This window comes from Erythrolamprus reginae, chromosome 6, assembly GCF_031021105.1.
Source record: "Erythrolamprus reginae isolate rEryReg1 chromosome 6, rEryReg1.hap1, whole genome shotgun sequence".
NCBI classification, from domain to species: Eukaryota; Metazoa; Chordata; class Lepidosauria; order Squamata; family Dipsadidae; genus Erythrolamprus; species Erythrolamprus reginae.
Window position 1 is genome coordinate 9267182 of NC_091955.1, and position 21660 is coordinate 9288841.

Below are 21660 nucleotides of genomic sequence, written 5' to 3' on the forward strand. Positions count from 1 at the left end.
TCGCTTTTTATCTCTCTATCATCTCTCTCTTTCCCCCCTCTGTCTGTCTACCTATCTATCTATCATCTATCTCTATCATCTATCATCTATTATCTATCATCTATCTCTCTATCTCTGTCTATCTATATCTGTCTGTCTATCTGCCTGTTTAGCTAGCTATCTAGCTATCCATCTGGATCTTTCTATTGTTATCTCTCTCATTTACCTTTCTCTCAATCAATCAATCAATCTATCTATCTATCTATCTATCTATCTATCTATCTATCTATATCTATCTAACGGTATCTCTCTCTCTCTCTATCTCATCTATCACTCTGTCTCTATCTATCTATCTATCTATCTATCTCTTTTTATCGGTATCTCTCTCTCTTTCATCTATCTCTCTATCATCTATCATCTACCTATCTAAACAGTCAGAGGTAAAATAAATAAATAAATACATTTTGCAGTCCAAATTGTTGCATGCGGCTCTAAGAGAAATGAGCATTTTTGAAATATCCAAGTGAGAGGGACAATCCATCTCAAACTTGATCAGTCTACGATGAAAAAGATAACCATAACCTCTACCATTCAAATTATGGGAGGGAAAATTAGGGGCCAAGATGCAGGAAATTAGAAGACTACATTTCAATGGTTTTCCAAGCTTGCAGATCCACCCAAACCCGCCGGTCCACAAGTCTTAAAAGTTGCCAAACTTGGAGACTTCTGAGTTACAGAATGAAGAATACTGTCCTTCAAACATGTACAGTAACTGTAAATGAATATTCAATCCTTTCTTTAACACAGCAAATATTTCTGTTGCATGAGTTCTATTCCTCCTTAACAGCGAAGAAACCAAATAGCCCTAAAGAAATGTAGTTGTTTATTTAAATACTTTTCTTTAGTGTGTGTTTATTGTCTGTGGCTATTTTTCCTTACCACATTCTCCACCATTTGAAGACTTAGTTTCTTTCGTGGGTTTTTAAAAAAAAATATCTGCGAGAAGGCAATAATCCTTAAATGGAGTGACTATTCCAAGCAAGAGTTATGAAACTGTTAAGATATTCACCACTATTGTTATGAAACAAATTTGCCCAAACTATGCTCTATTGTCAAGGTTATAGGAACTCTCAGCCACATGTGTATCCGACTACTTTTAACAAGGCGTCTGGGGACCAAATGTAGTCACAAATTAACTGAGATTTCTCCGAAAAGAGAAAGACCAATGGAGATTCTGTGGTTTGGCAGGACTGCCTAGTGAAATATGAATGATGAGAAAAGGAATGCTAAGTCAATTTTCCTCATCATATTCTGGAAAGTGACAAAGATCTAGGCATCTCTTGAAGACCTGAAAAAGATGAAGATCATTGCTTTACGTTTTATGCTTAAGACCTTCCACCATTCTTGTAGCCCGTCTTTGGACCCATTCAATTTTGTCAAAAAAAGAGATATTGACAAAATTGAACGGGTCCAAAGACGGGCTACAAGAATGGTGGAAGGTCTTAAGCATAAAATGTATCAGGAAAGACTTAATGAAATCAATCTGTATAGTCTGGAGGACAGAAGGAAAAGGGGGGACATGATCGAAACATTTAAATATGTTAAAGGGTTAAATAAGGTTCAGGAGGGAAGTGTTTTTAATAGGAAAGTGAACACAAGAACAAGGGGACACAATCTGAAGTTAGTTGGGGGAAAGATCAAAAGCAACGTGAGAAAATATTATTTCACTGAAAGAGTAGTAGATCCTTGGAACAAACTTCCAGCAGACGTGGTTGGTAAATCCACAGTAACTGAATTTAAACATGCCTGGGATGAACATATATCCATTCTAAGATAAAATACAGGAAATAGTATGGACCATGAGGTCTTTTTCTGCCGTCAATCTTCTATGTTTCTAATAGAATAACTTTGCTACCTAGATTTGTGGGTGTTTCTAATTATTTATTTTTTGTTTGGAGCCTAAACATCTCCGAATACGTTTTTGGAAGATGTCCCAAAGGTGCTTTTTCGAGAGGCAATTGAACTTTCTGTGGTCTTGTTTTCTTTGAAGAGAACCTGAGCAAATGTTGGAAACTGTTTTTTAGAAGGGGGAAAAAAAGGGGAAAGAAATATTTTAATTACAGCACTGTGTTCCCTCAAAAGCAGCAGGAGACAAACTCTGCCAGAATCGAGTGAGTGACCTTTTTAAAACAAAACAAAAAATGCAGACCTACTTTAAGCTCTGCACAACTTATAATATAAATGACCCATTTAGCAAAGATGAGCATCCGAGAGAAGAGAGAGGACCAGACCCAAAATAAGACCAGGGGAATCGAAGAAGCAACAGTAAGATGCTCAATGAAAAAATCTGCCAGTCGTCACATTTTTGAAACAACTAATTTTAGTGGAAAAGCCTGGAAGGATGAAATGAGCTGGGTTTCGATTTCTGTGTATAATGTTGACGCATTCCATGGTTGGTTTCCAGCGCATCCTTTACACAACACAAAACTGTTTATTCAAAGTTATTGTTTGTGCCATTATTGTTTCTGTAAGGACATTCATTACGGTAAAGTTGACATTCCAGGAACAGAACAGCTGCTAGAAGAATAAGGCCCAAAATACAGGAGAGAGTTTGTTTTTATGATTATTATATTTTTCTAAATGAAAGCGTTTTCTTGTAATATAATCTTTTTCCTCTACAACCTCAACCCGCACATTTAAATTTTGATTCCCTGAAGGCTTGAATTAAATGGGAAATTAATAAAAAATCCATAAATCCAAACTTCTAATGAAATCTAGGCAGAGATGAATAGATTGACTTTGAAACTTAAAAATAAACAAAATTCAGGTTATTATAAAATTTGGGGAAAGTTTTACCATTGGATAGAAGGATAAAATATATTCATGTTTAAATAATTTAACTATTTTTGATGCTGACACAAGAGACTTGAGAGATAAATACTAGAATCCAGATGGTGAAAGTAAGAAATGGTGGTAGCACTATATAATGATATAACACAAAATTTAGTTATTAATACTAGCTTAAACATATACAATCTTTTTTTAGATTATGAGCTTCATAAGGTAAAGTCTTGGAGTATGAGAAATTTATCTTTGCCATATATATACCATGTTCTGCCGGGCACTCTGGTAGGAGCCTCCCGAAAATTCAAGGGTACAAATTTCAGACACACACACGTTTGAAAATTCAAAACAATGTTCTTTATCCCAAAATTCAAAATAAACTAAGCACTCTTTTTTTGTATTGCAAAGAGCACTTGCCCAAAAACAACCGGGTAGTCTGTACAATTTCCCTTGAGCAGTCATTAAGTACTTAGCTAGCAGCTGTGAAGAAATGTCACACCCCTTCTTCTTCCAACGAAGTGAGACACACACACACACACACACAAACACGTTGCTCTGTTTGTTTTCAAAGGCGTGAAAAATCAACAAGCAAAGTCCAGAAACCAGCAACCCAGGATTCCTGATGAACTGCGATCAGATACTCTTCCACAACGGCCAAACCCACATGCTGCTATTTATAGCAGCAGCCCTAATTACTGGAGCCCCACGCAAACACAGGTGGCCGCTCTTATCTCCTGTAATATGTCCTTAGTTGGTCTCTTCTACGCATAATTCTGTGCTTGCGTGGGTCCAAAATATCATCTGAAGCTATAGAAGATAAGGAAGATTGACTGCCTGGGCTGTGTGCCAAGCCCTCCTCTGCTGAGTCATTCCCACCTTCTTCTTCGTCCGAGGAAACTAAACTCTGAACTGACTCTGTCGGCAATAACACAGGCCTGTGACATGTTGAAGTTTCCCCTGCATCCACCTCCACATTCCCTGGGGCAGGAGCTGGGCCAGAGCCCACCACAACAATACCATATATACATAGTACATAAATACATACATACATACATACATACAACAGACATACAGACATACTGTATAGAGACAGACAGACAGACAGACAGACAGACAGACAGATATAGATCTTGTGTGAAAGAGCTCATGCGAGTGAGATTTCAGTGATTTTCACTGATTTTTCACTTCTGTACATGTACAGAAACAAAAATAAGCAATTGCCATGTGGATGTCCTGTAGATCTTCTCATCCATTTCAAACTTTTTTAAAAAATGAAAGTTCCTACCAAAAACATGAATAAAAAAATTAATTCTTCCTCGAAGTGTCAGGATTCCAAATAGCATCCAAAATTAAATCTGAGTCCAAGGCACAACATTTCTCAAAGTTCCAATTTATTAGCAAAGCCATGTGGGCACACCTGCGAGAAACCTGAATCTAAAGCTACCAGGGTTTCTCCACCCAGTTTAAAGTTCGTTCCCTTGCTCCCACACCCACAAGTTCATCAGGTTGACCAGTCTCCTTCATGCCGACGTGTCCATTACTCCCATCAACTTCTGGGCAGGTGTCAAACAAAGGATGACCTTGAGAATCTAGAAGGAATTCGTTATGGCTACATTTCTACTTCCCTCATGCAGCAACCCCTCCCAAATTCCCACAGCATGAATATAATCTAACGCATAATGCATTGGTTGCCGATCAGTTTCCGGTCACAATTCAAAGTGTTGGTTATGACCTATAAAGCCCTTCATGGCACCGGACCAGATTATCTCCGGGACCGCCTTCTGCTGCACGAATCCCAGCGACCAGTTAGGTCCCACAGAGTTGGCCTTCTCTGGGTCCCGTCAACTAAACAGTGTTGTTTGGCGGGAGCCAGGGGAAGAGCCTTCTCTGTGGCGGCCCCAACCCTCTGGAACCAACTCCCCCCAAATATCAGAATTGCCCCCACCCTCCTTGCCTTTCGTAAGCTCCTTAAAACCCACCTCTGTCATCAGGCATGGGGGAATTGAGACCCTCCCCCTAGGCTTATAAAATTTATGCATGGTATGTTAGCATGTATGATTGGTTTCTAAATTGAGGTTTTAAATTAACTTAAACTTAAATATTAGATTTGTTTACATTGTATTATTGTTGCTGTTAGCTGCCCTGAGTCTGCGGAGAGGGGCGGCATACAAATCTGATTAGTAAATAATAAATAATAAATAATATATATGGCAGGCCGAAGTCTCCAAACGGAACGATGGCTTCGGCCTGACACAAAATGCATGGATTATTTTATGCATCTCTTTCCATAACGTTAGTCGTTGACTGAACGACTTTCCATCACCCCCAGCCTTGGCACCAAAATGTTGGCCAAGAAGACTGTGCGATAGATTTTTCTCAGCTAAGGGGCTGGTTTCCAGGTTGGCAAAAGAAGAGACACCCTTGTGTACTCTTCCCTTATTTATTCAAACTATATGCCGAATACATAACAAGGGAGGTTAAATTAGAAGAATATGAGCACACAGGGGTACCTCTACTTAAGAACTTAATTCGTTCCGTGGCCAGGTTCTTAAGTAGAAACGTTCTTCAGGAGAAGCAATTTTTTCCCATAGAAGTCAATGTAAAAGCAAATAATGCGTGCAAACCCATTAGGAAAGAAATAAAAGCTCGGAATTTGGGTGGATGGAGAAGGAGGGAGAAGATGAGGAGGACAGTCGCTGCCAAAGGAAGAAGGCCGCGAGAGCCATCCTGGGGCTTCCTAGATTCGCCCACGTTTCTGCAACACTCCGTGGCCTATACTGGCTGCCGATCGGTTTCCAGTCACAATTCAAAGTGTTGGTAATGACCTTTAAAGCCCTACATGGCATTGGGCCAGAATACATCTGGAACCGCCTTCTTCCGCACGAATCCCAGCGGCTGATAAGGTCCCACAGAGTTGGCCTTCTCCGGGTTCCGTCGACCAAACAATATTGTTTGGCAGGCCCCAGGGGAAGAGCCTTCTCTGTGGCGGCCCCGGCCCTCTGGAATCAGCTTCCCCCAGAGATTAGAACGGCCTCCACCCTCCTTGTCTTTCGCAAACTACTCAAGACCCACCTTTGTCGCCAGGCATGGGGGAGTTAAGATATTCCTTCCCCTAGGCCATTACAAGTTATGCATGGTATGTTTGTGTGTATGTTTGGTTTTTATAATTAGGGTTTTTAGCTGTTTTATTAAATTGGATTGTTACATGTTGTTTTTACCATTGTTGTTAGCCGCCCCGAATCTGCGGAGAGGGGCGGCATACAAATCCAATAAATAGATAGATAGATAGATAGATAGATAGATAGATAGATAGATAGATAGATAGATAAATAAACAAAGAAAGAAAGAAAGAAAGAAAGAAAGAAAGAAAGAAAGAAAGAAAGAAAGAAAGAAAGAAAGAAAGTAAGGTGAGTGCCCCCTGTTGCCTTTCTGTGCCCAGACCCTCCGGGAGGCAACCTCGTGCCAGTTGTATGGGAGGCAGCGTGAGGGAGTCACCACAGCAAAGTGTTTTTTCCCCCTCTCCAAGCGCCCAAAGAAAGGAAAATGCTTTGTTTGCTCTGGACTGCCAAAGCCTCCTTAAGCGCCACCGAAAGGCTCCTCTCGCAGCCCAGAAAAGCCCGAGATTGCCGGGATTAAAGGGGGAATGGCAGGAAATTGGCCAGGTCTTCGTGCCACTCTCAAATTTCCTGGGGAATTTTTCTGTGCTCGGGTTCTGTTCTGCTGGACTCTCTGGTAGGAGCCTCCCAAAAATTCAAAGGTACAAATTTCAGACACACACACACGTTTGAAAATTCAAAACAATGTTCTTTATCACAACATTCAAAATAAACTAAGCACTCTTTTTGTATTGCAAAGAGCACTCGTCCCAAAACAACTTGGTAGTTTGTACAAGTCCCTTATCAGTTCATAAGTGTTTGTTTGTTTGTTTGTTTGTTTGTTTGTTTGTTCGTTCGTTCGTTCGTTCGTTCGTTCGTTCGTTCGTTCGTTCGTTCATTTATTTATTTATTTATTTATTTATTGGATTTGTATGTCACCCCTCTCTCTCTCTTAGCTTGCAGCTGTGAAGAAAGTCACAGCCTTTCTTCTTCCACGAAGTGAAACACACTTTGTTCTGCTTTGGTTTCAAAGTGGTGAAAGGTCAGCAAACAAAGGCCGGAGTCAGCAAGACATTCATGAAACACAACGATCAGATAATTCTCCACAATGGCCAAACCCACACGTTGCTATTTATAGCAGCAGCACTAATTACAGCAGCCCCACCCAACCACAGGTGGCCTCATTTTCTCTTGTAATAATCCTTTAGTTGTTGCTTCCTATGCATCACTCTACACATGCGTGGGTGTGTCATTAATTCTTGTTCAGAATCCAGAGATGATACAGATGATTGATCTCCTCCTGGGCTGTCTGCCAAACTCTCCTCCTCCCTGTCACTCATCCCTCCTTGATCAGAGGAGACTTTGTCGGCAGATTCCACTGGGAGCAAAAGAGCCTGCAGCATGTGGATGTCTCCCCCACATCCACCTGCACATTCCTTGGGGCAGGAGCTGGGCCAGCGCTAACCACAACAGGTTATTAAGTAGAAAATGGTTCTTAAGTAGAGACAAAAAAACCTTGAACACCTGGTTCTTATCTAGAAATGTTTTTAAGTAGAGGCATTCTTAAGTAGAGGTACCACTGTACTTTTAAAACCAGAGGAAGAAAAACTGTGCTGTGCTACGCTACGATATCGTTACTCTGAGAAGCGAGCGCGTAAATGATCTGGAAGCCCTAATAATGAAACTTTAGAAGGACAGTGGGAAAAAAAAGGGATGAAGATTAAATATAAAGAAGATCAAATTAATTACAACAGGTTCAGCCACCAGCACAGAGAACTGACAATGAATAGAATAGAATAGAATTCTTTATTGGCCAAGTGTGATTGGACACACAAGGAATTTGTCTTTGGTGCATATAGAATAGAATAGAATAGAATAGAATAGCTTAGAATAGAATAGAATAGAATAGAATTCTTTATTGGCCAAGTGCGATTGGACACACAAGAATTTGTCTTTGGTGCATATAGAATAGAATAGAATAGAATAGAATAGAATTCTTTATTGGCCAAGTGTGATTGGACACACAAGGAATTTGTCTTTGGTGCATATAGAATAGAATAGAATAGAATAGAATAGAATAGAATTTTATTGGCCAAGTGTGATTGGACAAACAAGAAATTTGTTTTGGTGCATATGCTCTCAGCATACATAAAATAAAATTTACATTTGTCAAGAATCATGTGGTACGACACTTAATGATTGTCATAGGGGTCAAATAAGCAATGAAGAAGCAATATTAATAAAAATCTTAGGATATAAGCAAAAAGTTACAGTCATACAGTCAACATGGGAGGAAATGGGTGATAGGAATGATGAGAAAAACTAGTAGAATAGAAGGTCAGACTTAGTAAAAAGTCTGACAGTGTTGAGGGAATTATTTGTTTAGCAGAGTGATGGCGTTCGGGGGAAAATGTTCTTGTGTCTAGTTGTCTTGGTGTGCAGTGCTCTGTAGCGACGTTTTGAGGGTAGGAGTTGAAACAGTTTGTGTCCAGGATGCGAGGGGTCAGTAAATATCTTCATCGCCCTCTTTTTGACTTGTGCAGCTGAAAATACAGTCTCAGAGCCTCTGTGAGAACCAAAAATCAGCTAGCAGTCTCACACATGCATGTTGGAGCTGAGCGAGGGCAACGTCTCGCGTGCCAGCAGATATGGCTCCATCTGCTACCTGTGGCACCCGTGCCATAGGTTTGCCATCACTGGAATGGAGTAAAATATCAGCAGCGAGGGAGCAGACAACAGGTGAGATGGTAAGGGAAATTGTGGCAGAGAGTTATTCTTTTGGCAACATGTGGTTGAAAAAGGCTTGGTACAGATCAGTCCCCAGATGAGGAAGGATTGAGAACAAATCTCTGGTGTATTTTGATCTCTGGGGTGACTAAGAAGAGAGCCCTCTTGCCAAAAAAAGAAGATTAATCACAGGGTCACAGTATGGATTCCCTGCAGAGGTCATTCCCTCCATGATTCCACCAGGCAGATAATGCCACTATTTAACAGCTATTACTCCTTCTCCCTCGGTGCTCATTCTGTTCTGTTGGCAAACTCTGAGATCAATTTGTTTGTCCTCCTATAAAATTCCCATGAAAACTTTCTTCTTGCCCCACCCCCTCTCTCACACACACACACACGGAGTGGGAAGGGAATGAGGATTTTGCAATATCCTTCCCCCAGGAGGGAATGGGGAGTTGCAATATTCTTCCCCCAAGAGTAGGAAGGAATGAGGATTTTGCAATATCCTTCCCCCAAGAGGGAATGGGGAGTTGCAATATTCTTCCCCCAAGAGCAGGAAGGAATGAGGATTTTGCAATATCCTTCCCCCAGGAGGGAATGGGGAGTTGCAGTATCCTTCCCCCAGGAGCAGGAAGGGAATGAGGATTTTGCAATATCCTTCCCCCAGGAGGGAATGGGGAGTTGCACCAGGAGCAGGAAGGGAATGAGGATTTTGCAATATCCTTCCCCCAAGAGTAGGAAGGAATGAGGATTTTGCAATATCCTTCCCCCAAGAGGGAATGGGGAGTTGCAATATTCTTCCCCCAAGAGCAGGAAGGAATGAGGATTTTGCAATATCCTTCCCCCAGGAGGGAATGGGGAGTTGCAGTATCCTTCCCCCAGGAGCAGGAAGGGAATGAGGATTTTGCAATATCCTTCCCCCAGGAGGGAATGGGGAGTTGCACCAGGAGCAGGAAGGGAATGAGGATTTTGCAATATCCTTCCCCCAAGAGTAGGAAGGAATGAGGATTTTGCAATATCCTTCCCCCAAGAGGGAATGGGGAGTTGCAATATCCTTCCCCCAAGAGTAGGAAGGAATGAGGATTTTGCAATATCCTTCCCCCAAGAGGGAATGGGGAGTTGCAATATTCTTCCCCCAAGAGCAGGAAGGAATGAGGATTTTGCAATATCCTTCCCCCAGGAGGGAATGGGGAGTTGCAGTATCCTTCCCCCAGGAGCAGGAAGGGAATGAGGATTTTGCAATATCCTTCCCCCAGCAGGGAATGGGGAGTTGCACCAGGAGCAGGAAGGGAATGAGGATTTTGCAATATCCTTCCCCCAGGAGGGAATGGGGAGTTGCAGTATCCTTCCCCCAGGAGCAGGAAGGGAATGAGGATTTTGCAATATCCTTCCCCCAGGAGGGAATGGGGAGTTGCACCAGGAGCAGGAAGGGAATGAGGATTTTGCAATATCCTTCCCCCAAGAGTAGGAAGGAATGAGGATTTTGCAATATCCTTCCCCCAAGAGGGAATGGGGAGTTGCAATATCCTTCCCCCAAGAGTAGGAAGGAATGAGGATTTTGCAATATCCTTCCCCCAAGAGGGAATGGGGAGTTGCAATATTCTTCCCCCAAGAGCAGGAAGGAATGAGGATTTTGCAATATCCTTCCCCCAGGAGGGAATGGGGAGTTGCAGTATCCTTCCCCCAGGAGCAGGAAGGGAATGAGGATTTTGCAATATCCTTCCCCCAGCAGGGAATGGGGAGTTGCACCAGGAGCAGGAAGGGAATGAGGATTTTGCAATATCCTTCCCCCAGCAGGGAATGGGGAGTTGCACCAGGAGCAGGAAGGGAATGAGGATTTTGCAATATCCTTCCCCCAGGAGGGAATGGGGAATTGCAGTATCCTTCCAAGAGTAGGAAGGGAATAAGGATTTTGCAATATCCTTCCCCCAGGAGGGAATGGGGAGTTGCAGTATCCTTCCCCCAAGAGTAGGAAGGGAATGAGGATTTTGCAATATCCTTCCCCCAGGAGGGAATGGGGAGTTGCACCAGGAGCAGGAAGGGAATGAGGATTTTGCAATATCCTTCCTCCAGGAGAGAATGGGTAGTTGCACCAAGAGCAGGAAGGGAATGAGGATTTTGCAATATTCTTCCCCCAGGAGGGATTTGGGAGTTACAGTATCCTTCCCCCAGGACTGGGCAGGGAATGAGGGTTTTGCAATATCCTTCCCCCAGGAGGGATTGGGGAGTTACAGTATCCTTCCCCCAGGAGCAGGAAGGGAATGAGGATTTTGCAATATCCTTCCCCCAGGAGGGAATGGAGAGTTGCAATATCCTTCCCCCAGGAGTGGGAAGGGAATGAGGATTTTGCAATATCCTTCCCCTGCCATGCCTACCAAACCACACCCACCAAGCCATGCCCCACAGAACCGGTATTAAAAAAAATGGAATTCACCACTGATATATTCTATATTTTTTTGCAATGGAGCTGCCAGTTAAGCAGTGTCTCTTCATTAACTTATGAAGTCTGCTTGCTATGGGCTATGTGCCCAATAAACAGAGAGAAATGTCCAAGCCCCACCTGTCAATCTAACAACTTGCCCAAAGACTTGGATCCCCACTCTTTAAATCTCCTTGTTCTTCTTTGGTCCCTCACATTTCTTTTCCTGGGACAACCTATTCTCCAAACCCCCTGAAGGCAGAAGTGGATAGAAACCAATGGCAGATTGCTCCTAGCTCCTGCTACCAATGCGCTATGCACGCAATATGGGGAGTCTCATGTGCAGGAAAGGGCTGCAAATTTTTTTACTACCACACGGTGAGCTGGCTTATTTTGTGGGTGTGGCTTTCCAGACATGTGACCAGGTGGGAATGGCTTGACAATCATGTGACCTGGGGTGGCTTAAAGGTCATGTGACTGGCTTAAGGGTGGCCAACTTGATGTCACTCATGTTAAGAGATACAATCCAGGTTCCTAAGAGGCCAGTAAGGGGCGTACATAAGTGCACTGATGTGCCTAACGTCCCCGGTCCAATTACCTTTCCTTTTCTCATATATCCTATATATTCTCTCCCTCCCATTCACTCCTCTTCTTTTTTACTTACTATCCCTATATATACTACTTAATGTTTATTTCATTCCATATGTATTGTATATTGGACAAAGAATAAATAAATAAATAAATAAATAAATAAATAAGTTTCCCTATCTATTTATTGTTGTGGTTGGCTCTGGCCCAGCTCCTGCCCCAGGGAATGGGGAGATGGATGCAGGGGAAACTTCAACATGTCACAGGCCTGTGTTATTGCCGACAGAATCAGTTCAGAGTTTAGTTTCCTTGGACGAAGAAGAAGGTGGGAGTGACTTGGCAGAGGAGGGCTTGGCACACAGCCCAGGCAGTCAATCTCCCTTATCTTCCATTGATTCAGATGATGACGTTTTGGACCCATGCAAATGAGTGCTCTTTGCAATACAAACAGGGTGCTTAGTTTAATTTGAATTTTGTGATAAAGAACATTGTTTTGAATTTTTAAACGTGTGTGTGTCTGAAATTTTTACCCTTGAATTTTCAGGAGGCTCCTATCAGAGAGCCCAGCAGAACATTTACTATGACTGAACATCCAAAATATACAATTTAATTCTATGTATATATGCCATACGTGTACATACATATTACACAGAGGCACACAAAAATATTCATTATTCATTATTATGCACATTCAACCTCATTTGCTGCAATAGGAAAAACATACCCAGAGCCCAGAAAGGAAAGAAAAGAAAAGAGTTCAATTTTTTTTTCTACCGGTTTTGTGTATCTGACCAAAATTTTTCTACCAGTTCTACGTGTCAGACCCTACCCATAGGAGCCCATCACTGCTCGCATGTGTCCATGCTACGTACGGATGTGTGCATAAAGCCCTTCATGGCACTGGACCAGAATATCTCCGAGACCGCCTGCTGCCGCACGAATCCCAGCAACCGATTAGGTCCCACAGAGTGGGCCTTCTCCGGGTCCCGTCAACTAAACAATGTCGGTTGGCGGGCCCCAGGGGAAGAGCCTTCTCTGTGGCGGCCCCGACCCTCTGGAACCAACTCCCCCCGGAGATTAGAACCGCCCCTACTCTCCTTGCCTTCCGTAAGCTCCTTAAGACCCACCTTTGTCGTCAGGCATGGAGGAACTGAGACATCTCCCCCGGGCATATACAATTTATGAATGGTATGTCTGGATGTATGTTTGTTTAGAAAATGGGGTTTTTAAAATATTTTTCAACAGTAATTTAGATTTGTCATAAATTGTTTTCCACTTTGTTGTGAGCCGCCCCGAGTCTGCGGAGAGGGGCGGCATACAAATCTAAATAATAAATAAGTAAATAAATAAATAATAATAAATAGGTCCCTTCACACAACTTTGTTTCCGTACATGCTCAGGAAGCAAAAATGGCCCATTGTATCTTTTTTTATGTACACTGAGAGCATCTGCACCAAAGACAAATTCCTTGTGTGTCCAATCACACATGGCCAATAAAGAATTCTATTCTATTCTATACTATTCTATACTATTCTATACTATTCTATACTATTCTATACTATTCTATTCTATATACAGCACACTTTATAAACAAGGTACTGCCAGCTGCTTGCCCCCTTTCCGCAAACAGCCTTTTGTTTTTGATGTGTAGCATTTTCAAGAACTGGTTGCCATCCTCCAGGGATAAGAGAGCAGCTATTTCATTTCTATGGAGATTATGGTGACATTTACTGATTGGCCAGAAGGCAGAATAATAAGAGAGCTGGAAGGGATTTTGGAGCTCCCCTCTTAGCAGTAGCGACTGCAAAAGAGACCTCGGAGTCTTGGTGGACAATCAACTAAACATGAGCCAACAATGTGCAGCAGCAGCTAAAAAAGCCAACACAATCCTAAACTGCATCAACAGGGGAATACACTCCAAGACCAGGGAAGTCTACTACACTCTGGTCCGAACACACCTGGAGTACTGTATTCAGTTCTGGTCACCACACTTCAAAAGAGACATTGAAACTCTGGAGAAGGTGCAAAAAAGAGCAACCAAGATGATTAAGGGACTGGAAATCAAGACTTACGAAGAGAGACTGAGGGAACTGGGCATGGATAGCCTAGAGAAAAGGAGGGCCAGAGCGGACATGATAGCAGTCTACAAGTATACGAGGGGATGTCACAGAGAGGAGGGGATCACTTTATTCTCCAGGGCAGCAGAGGGTCGGACGAGGAACAACGGCTGGAAGCTGACCAAGGAGAGATTCAACATGGAGATAAGGAGGAACTTCCTGATGGTCAGAGCAATAAACCAATGGAACAACCTACCAGCAGATGTTGTGAACTCCAACACTCTGGACATTTTTAAGAGAAGATTGAACTGCCACTTGACTGATGTACTATAGGGCTCCTGCTTGGGCAGGGGGTTGAACTCGATGGCCTCCATGGTCCCTTTCAACTCTAACAATCAATCAATCAATCAATAAATAAATAGTTCAACCCTCTGCTCAAGCAGGAGACCCCACTGACTCACATACCCATACCCACAGAAAGAATAGCAGAGCCAATTGTTCTTGTGTCTAGTTGCCTTGGTGTGCAGTGCTCTATAGCATCATTTCGAGGGTAGAAGTTGAAACAGTTTGTGTCCAGGATGCGAGAGGTCTGTAAATCTTTTCACAACCCTCTTTTTGACTTAGGCAGGATACTGGTCCTCATTGGAAGGCAATTTGGTAGCAATTGTTTCTTCTGCAGTTCTGATTCTCCTCTGAAGTCCATGTCGGTCTTGTTGGGTTGCAGAACCGAACCAGAGAGTTATAGAGGTGCAGATGACAGACTCAGTGATTCCTCTGTAGAACTGTATCAACAGCTCCTTGGGCAGTTTGAGTTGGTGCAGAAAGAACATTCTTTGTTGTGCTTTTTTGATGCCATTTTTGATGTTAAGTGTCTTGCAATTTGGTCGAACCTACAAATTTGATCCTCTTTCCACACTGATTCCAGAGGGTTAAGAAATAAACCAAAGATGAATAGAACATAAGAAGAGCCATGCTGAATCGGGCCAAAGCCCATCGAGTCCACCATTCTGTGTCACACAGTGGTCCAGCAACTGTGCATGGGGATCTTGAGCAGAAAGAAGGCTCAAAACCCTCCCTGTCCCTTGAAACCCAACAAATGGTACCCAAGGGAATCCTGCCTGCCTCAACCTACATAGAGACAGCACTTGAACATGTGTTTCAATAATCAATTAATTAAGTGTAATGTATTTGTCAAGGGAGGTTTTAGACCAGTGGTTCCCAACCTTGTTTTGGCCATCCCCAAATTAAATATCTCTAAAATCCTAATAACCCACCTCCTGTGACATTACTATTCAAAAAGTGAACTCCTACTCACATGGAGGAAGCCTAAAAGGCCATTAACTTGGTTTAAACAAGGTTCCATTTGCCCCCATTAAAAATCAAATTGCCACCCTGTGGGGCATAGGCCCACTTTGGGAACCACTGTTCTAGATGGCGTCTATCTATCTATCATCTATCTATCTTCTACCTACCTACCTACCTATCTATCTATCTATCTATCTATCTATCTATCTATCTTCTATCGATTGAACAGTTTTTTCCCCGAACGCCATCACTCTACTAAACAAATAATTCCCTCAACACTGTCAGACTTTCTACTAAATCTGCACTTCTATTCTACTAGTTTTTCTCATCATTCCTTTCACCCATTTCCTCCCATGTTGACTGTATGACTGTAACTTGTTGCTTATATCCTAAGATTTTTATTAATATTGCTTCTTCATTGCTTATTTGACCCCTATGACAATCATTAAGTATTGTACCACATGATTCTTGACAAATGTATATTTTATTTTATGTACGCTGAGAGCATATGCACCAAGACAAATTCTTTGTGTGTCCAATCACACTTGGCCAATAAAATTCTATTCTATTCTATTCTATTCTATTCTATCCTATCCTATCCTATCCTAACCTAACCTAACCTATCTATCTATCTATCTATCTATCTATCTATCTATCTATCTATCTATCATCTATCTATCTTCTACCTATCTACCTATCTACCTACCTACCTACATATCTATCGATCTATCGATCTATCGATTGTAGAAACGGTCCAGGGGAATAAATTTCCCCATGCCTGATGATAGAGGTGTGTTTTAAGGAGTTTGCAAAAGGCAAGGAAGGTGGGGGCAATCCTAATCTCCAGGGGGAATTGATTCCAGAGGTTCGGTGCTGCCACAGAGAAGGCTCTTCACCTGGGTCCTGCCAGATGACATTGTTTCATCGAAGGGACCCAGTGAAGGCCAACTCTGTGGGACCTGACTGGGATTCGTGTGGCAGAAGGCGGTCTCGGAGATATTCTGGTCCGATGCCATGAAGCGCTCCATTTAGAATAGGAATATGTGGTCATTCTGATACGTTTTCTTCTCCTATTCACATTCAATTTTTGCTCATTGATGTTACAAGTTGGATATTTCAAGAGAACTAGGGTTTGTGGATGGATCCCCTGGGGAAAGTTCAGATACAGGTCTAGTATTCAGATATTCTGAGTCCCTGAAGGTTTCTCAGAGTGAATCCTGAGGGACAGGCAATGTCTCTAGACTGGAAAGGTTTAGCAAGAGGCCGGGTTGATATAACAAATTTCAATTTTTTTCCATTGTATACAACGCATGCTTTTGTTTTGTTTTTTTAATAGTCGAGTTTCCGGTTATATCGGTTTGGCGAACTCAGAAAGACAACATAGAATCATAGAGTTGGAAGGGACTTCCAGGATTATCAGGTCCAACCCCCTGTTCAATGCAGGATTCATTAAACCATCTCAGAAAGATGACTGTCCAGTCTCTATTTGAAGATTAGAGTTGTTAACCTGATCCTATGCGGCTTCTGCTCCGGCAATCTCACGCTACTCACCAGAGCCTACAAAACTTTTGTCAGACCCATCCTAGAATACAGTTCATCTGTCTGGAACCCATACCACATCTCGGACATCAACACCCTTGAAAATGTCCAAAGATACTTCACCAGAAGAGCCCTTCACTCCTCCACTGAAAACAGAATACCCTATGACAGCAGACTATCAATCCTGGGTCTAGAAAGCTTAGAACTACGTCGCCTAAAACACGATCAAAGTATTGCCCACAAGATCATATGCTGCAACGTACTACCTGTCAATGACTATTTCAGCTTCAATCACAACAACACAAGAGCACGTCACAGATTCAAACTTAATATTAACCGCTCCAAACAGTTTACGCAAAATTCGGCCGAACCTGAACTGAACCCGAACCCAAACAGGGAATCCCAGCAAGAGATTCTGGGGGCAGAGCTTTGACATCACGTATACCAGCAGGTTGTTAAGGACGCCAAGGTGATCACTTCCTGGATTCCATGGAATCCAAGAAGTGATGACCTTGGTGTCCTTAGCAACCAGCCGGTGACGTCAAAGCTCCGCGCCCCGGAATCTCTTCATGGGAGAGATTCCCCAGCTCCTTCAAAGGGAGGTCTTCACATAAAAATAAACATGTTTATTTTTCCGTGAAAGGACCTCCCTTTGCTTGCAGCGCCGCTGCGGCGTCCTTTTTCATAAAAATAGCAATGTTTTTTTTTACGTGAAGACCTCCCTTTGAAGGAGCTGGGGAATCCCTCCCAAGAAGAGATTCCAGGGGCAGAGCTTTGACGTCACCGGCAGGTTGTAAGGACGCCAAGGTGATCACTTCCTGGATTCCATTGAATCCAGGAAGTGATCACCTTGGCATCCTTAGCAACCTGCCGGTGACGTCAAAGCTCCGAACGCCGAACACAACCCCGAACTTTGGGGTTCGTGTTCAGCATACTGAACACCGCAAAATTCGGTATGGACACGAATTGTGCGAGTTTTGTTCGCCCATCACTACTGTCCAGATCAGCAATTCAGCAGAATCAGTAAACAAAAGCATAAACAAAGGAAGACGATCCCCTACCCACATGCTCCATTTCTCTCAGGCCAAGTTTTTAATTTATTTATTTCTTTATTTATTAGACTTGTATGCCGCCCCTCTCCGTAGGTACAGTGGTACCTCTACTTAAGAACTTAATTCGTTCCGTGACCAGGTTCTCAAGTAGAAAAGTTTGTAAGTAGAAGCATTTTTTTCCCATAGGAATAAATGTAAAAGATAATAATAATAATAATAATAATAATAATAATAATAATAATAATAGAAATAATAATAATAATAATAATAATAATAATAATAATAATAATAGAAATAATAATAATAATAATAATAATAATAATAATAATAATAATGCGTGCAAACCCATTAGGAAAGAAATAAAAGCTCGGAATTTGGGTGGGAGGAGGAGGAGGAGGAGGAAGAGGAGGAAGAGGACAGTCGCTGCTGAAGGAAGAAGGTGAGATGAGGGGAATCAAAAAAATCCCAAACTTTGTCCATGGGGATCTTGAGCAGAAAGAGAAGGCAAAACCCTCCTTTCCCTACACCCCCAACAAATGGTACCCAACATAGCCTGCTTCAACCAACATAGAGGCAGTACTTTGACATCCGTTTCAATAACCACTGTTTCAATAACCACCACTTTAAAACCAGCCATTTGTCTAAAATACCACAGGGTCACCTGCTTGAGCTGAGGATTGAATAACTCTGTTATTCTGATTCTAATGGTTGGGGTCGGATTTATTTCCCTCTGAATTGTGAGTTTTCCCTTATTAAAAGCCTCAAGGATGCGGTTTGAATAATCAGCATAATCAAATTCTGTGCACTGACTCATCACTTACGTGTGCTTAGCATTTTATTTCTGTGAAACAATGCCCAATTTATTTTAAAGAAATAAAAACTGCAGCATTGGAAAGCGCTCAAGCGGTAGTGGGATTGGGTTGGAAAGAGTCTATAAAATGGACATTACAGAACTGGTATTGGTACATGGTGGATCACATTTATTTTGAAATCATGGAAATAAGATTAAACAAGTTTGATAAAAATAAATTGGAGAAGCGGATGGTACGATGGAATAAGGTGAAAGATTATATGTTGAGTAGAATTTGTGACGGAAATGTGAAAAATAAACTCCAATCACTCTTTGAATAGTAAACAAATGCAATTGTTATACCTCTGCATAGCTAGAGGTATAACAAGTAGGAAGAGGGAGATTGTGATCCCCTTATATAGAGCGCTGGTGAGACCACATTTGGAATACTGTGTTCAGTTCCGGAGACCTCACCTACAAAAAGAGATTGATAAAACTGAACGGGTCCAAAGACGGGCTACAAGAATGGTGGAAGGTCTTAAGCATAAAACGTATCAGGAAAGACTTCATGAACTCCATCTGTATAGTCTGGAGGACAGAAGGAAAAGGGGGGACATGATTGAAACATTTAAATATGTTAAAGGGTTAAATAAGGTTCAGGAGGGAAGTGTTTTCAATAGGAAAGTGAACACAAGAACAAGGGGACACAATCTGAAGTTAGTTGGGGGAAAGATCAAAAGCAACGTGAGAAAATATTATTTCACTGAAAGAGTAGTAGATCCTTGGAACAAACTTCCAGCTGACGTGGTTGGTCACAGTCACTGAATGTAAACCTGCCTGGGATAAACATATATCCATCCTAAGATAAAATATAGGAAATAGTATAAGGGCAGACTAGATGGACCATGAGGTCTTTTTCTGCTGTCAGTCTTCTATGTTTCTATGTTCCTAAATTAGAGCTAAGAGGGTGGGGGAGAACATAATTTAGTAAATATTTGAACCCCCTGCAATTGGTGGTGGTGGTGATGGTTATTGTCAGTCGGGTGATGGGCACATGCACTGTGCACTGTTTTATGTTTGTTTTATGTAACCTTATGTGCAAAACCAATAAAATATATTTTTTTTAAAGAGAAAGAAACAATGCCCAAGCCCACGTCACACGTCTTTTAAAATAAACCTTCACGTTTCTGCCGGCAAATGTCAACTGTCCAAACCTCAAATCTTGGCCGTCCAGCTAATCCTCGGTGACTCTACTGTCAACTCAAGAGACGAGCTGTCAACTCGTTGGCAATACCCGCTGATATAAATTTTCAGCACTAGGAGATGATAAGACATTAAGTTTGAGATTCTGCTACTGTTCCTACTGGGGAGCATCTTTCTATGATGAAAACGACAAATCGCCTTTGAAGAAAATCCTGAAGAAACTACTTAGATATTGTTAGCTAGTAAACCCATTCCTTGCCCTGAAGCCACTTGAACAACAATAATAAAACTACAGGGTGCAAAGTAATACATCTATAAATCCTGGCATCTAATCATCTCACTTCATAGATTGTATTGGCAGTTCTGTGTTAGCAAAAACTTCAGAAGAGAAGGATTTAAGGGTAGTGATTTCTGACAGTCTCAAAATGGGTGAACAGTGCGGTCAGGTGGTAGGGAAAGCAAGTAGAATGCTTGGCTGCATAGCTAGGGGTATAACAAGCAGGAAGAGGGAGATTGTGATCCCGCTATATAGAGCACTGGTGAGACCCCATTTGGAGTACTGTGTTCAGTTCTGGAGACCTCACCTACAAAAAGAGATTGATAAAACTGAACGGGTCCAAAGATGGGCTACAAAAATGGTGGAAGGTCTTAAGCATAAAACGTATCAGGAAAGACTTCATGAACTCAATCTGTATAGTCTGGAGGACAGAAGGGAAATGGGGGAGACATGATCAAAACATTTAAATAGGCTAAAGGGTTAAATAAGGTCCAGGAGGGAAGAGTTTTTAATAGGAAAGTGAACACAAGAACAAGGGAGCACCATCTGAGGTTAGCTGGGGGAAAGATGAGAAGCAAGGTGAGAATATATTATTTTACTGAAAGAGTAGTAGATGCTTGGAACAAACTTCCAGCAGACGTGGTTAGTAAATCCATAGTAACTGACTTTAAGCATGCCTGGAATAAACATAGATCCATCCTAGATAGATAGATAGATAGATAGATAGATAGATAGATAGATAGATAGATAGATAGGTAGGTAGGTAGGTAGGTAGGTAGGTAGGTAGGTAGGTAGGTAGGTAGATAGGTAGGTAGGTAGGTAGGTAGGTATAATAGATAGATGATAGATAGATAGATAGATAGATAGATAGATAGATAGATAGATAGATAGATAGATAGGCAGGCAGGCAGGCAGGCAGGCAGGCAGGCAGGCAGGCAGGCAGGCAGGCAGGCAGGCAGGCAGGCAGGCAGGCAGGCAGGCAGACACAGACAAATAGACAAATAGACAAATTGACAAATAGACAAATAGACAAATAGACAAATAGACAAATAGACAAATAGACAAATAGACAAATAGACAAATAGACAAATAGACAAATAGACAAATAGACAAATAGACAAATAGACAAATAGACAAATAGACAAATAGACAAATAGACAAATAGACAAATAGACAAATAGACAAATAGACAAATAGATAGATAAATCAATAAGAAAGACACTGTGAATATACAAAGAGCAGCAAAGAAACTGTTAAGGACGAGACAGCTGGACCCATGCTGTCAAGTTTTTTCTTACCTCTGCTTCCTTCTCTAACTCCAAACCAGCTTCCACCAGGTTGCGTTCAAACTCCTCCCTCTGCTCTTCTTTTGCAACATCCAAAGCATCCTGTGGAGCGACATCAATGACCCGGGCTTCTGGTGTAGATCCATCCTGTGGCTTCTGCTGGCTTTTGGCGGTCTCCCCGTTCGAAATAATCGCCAAAGAGCCCGGCCTATGTGCAGGGCCTTGAGTATCACCACCGTGGTCCGAGGAATGTTTTCGGTAGTGGTAGACTAGGACGTAGTCCACTTTCCTCTTGCTGTCTCGGAAATGCATCCCTCCGGGTGACGGCGACGGGCTCTCTGAGATGCCAGAGTGAGCCCCATCCACATAGTTGTTAATCACCTGTAAAAACAAAACAGAAGAGGAAAGTTAAAAAGCTAAAAAGAAAGAAAACGCAACGAACAGAGAACCACTCCGTGCTTCCCTCTTGTAAAACCAGAGAAAGAGAGTGCCGGAAGAG

At 42.1% G+C, this 21660-nt stretch overlaps 1 protein-coding gene across 1 annotated transcript in view; it reads right to left on the bottom strand.

The window, feature by feature from the left end:
- ANO2 (anoctamin 2) overlaps window positions 1-21473 on the bottom strand; it is a 144516-nt gene extending 123043 nt beyond the window's left edge. The window contains exon 1 of the mRNA XM_070755220.1: window positions 21174-21473. Coding sequence (XP_070611321.1) covers window positions 21174-21473 — 300 coding nt within the window. The remainder of the gene's footprint in view (window positions 1-21173) is intronic.
- Window positions 21474-21660: the final 187 nt, after the last annotated feature.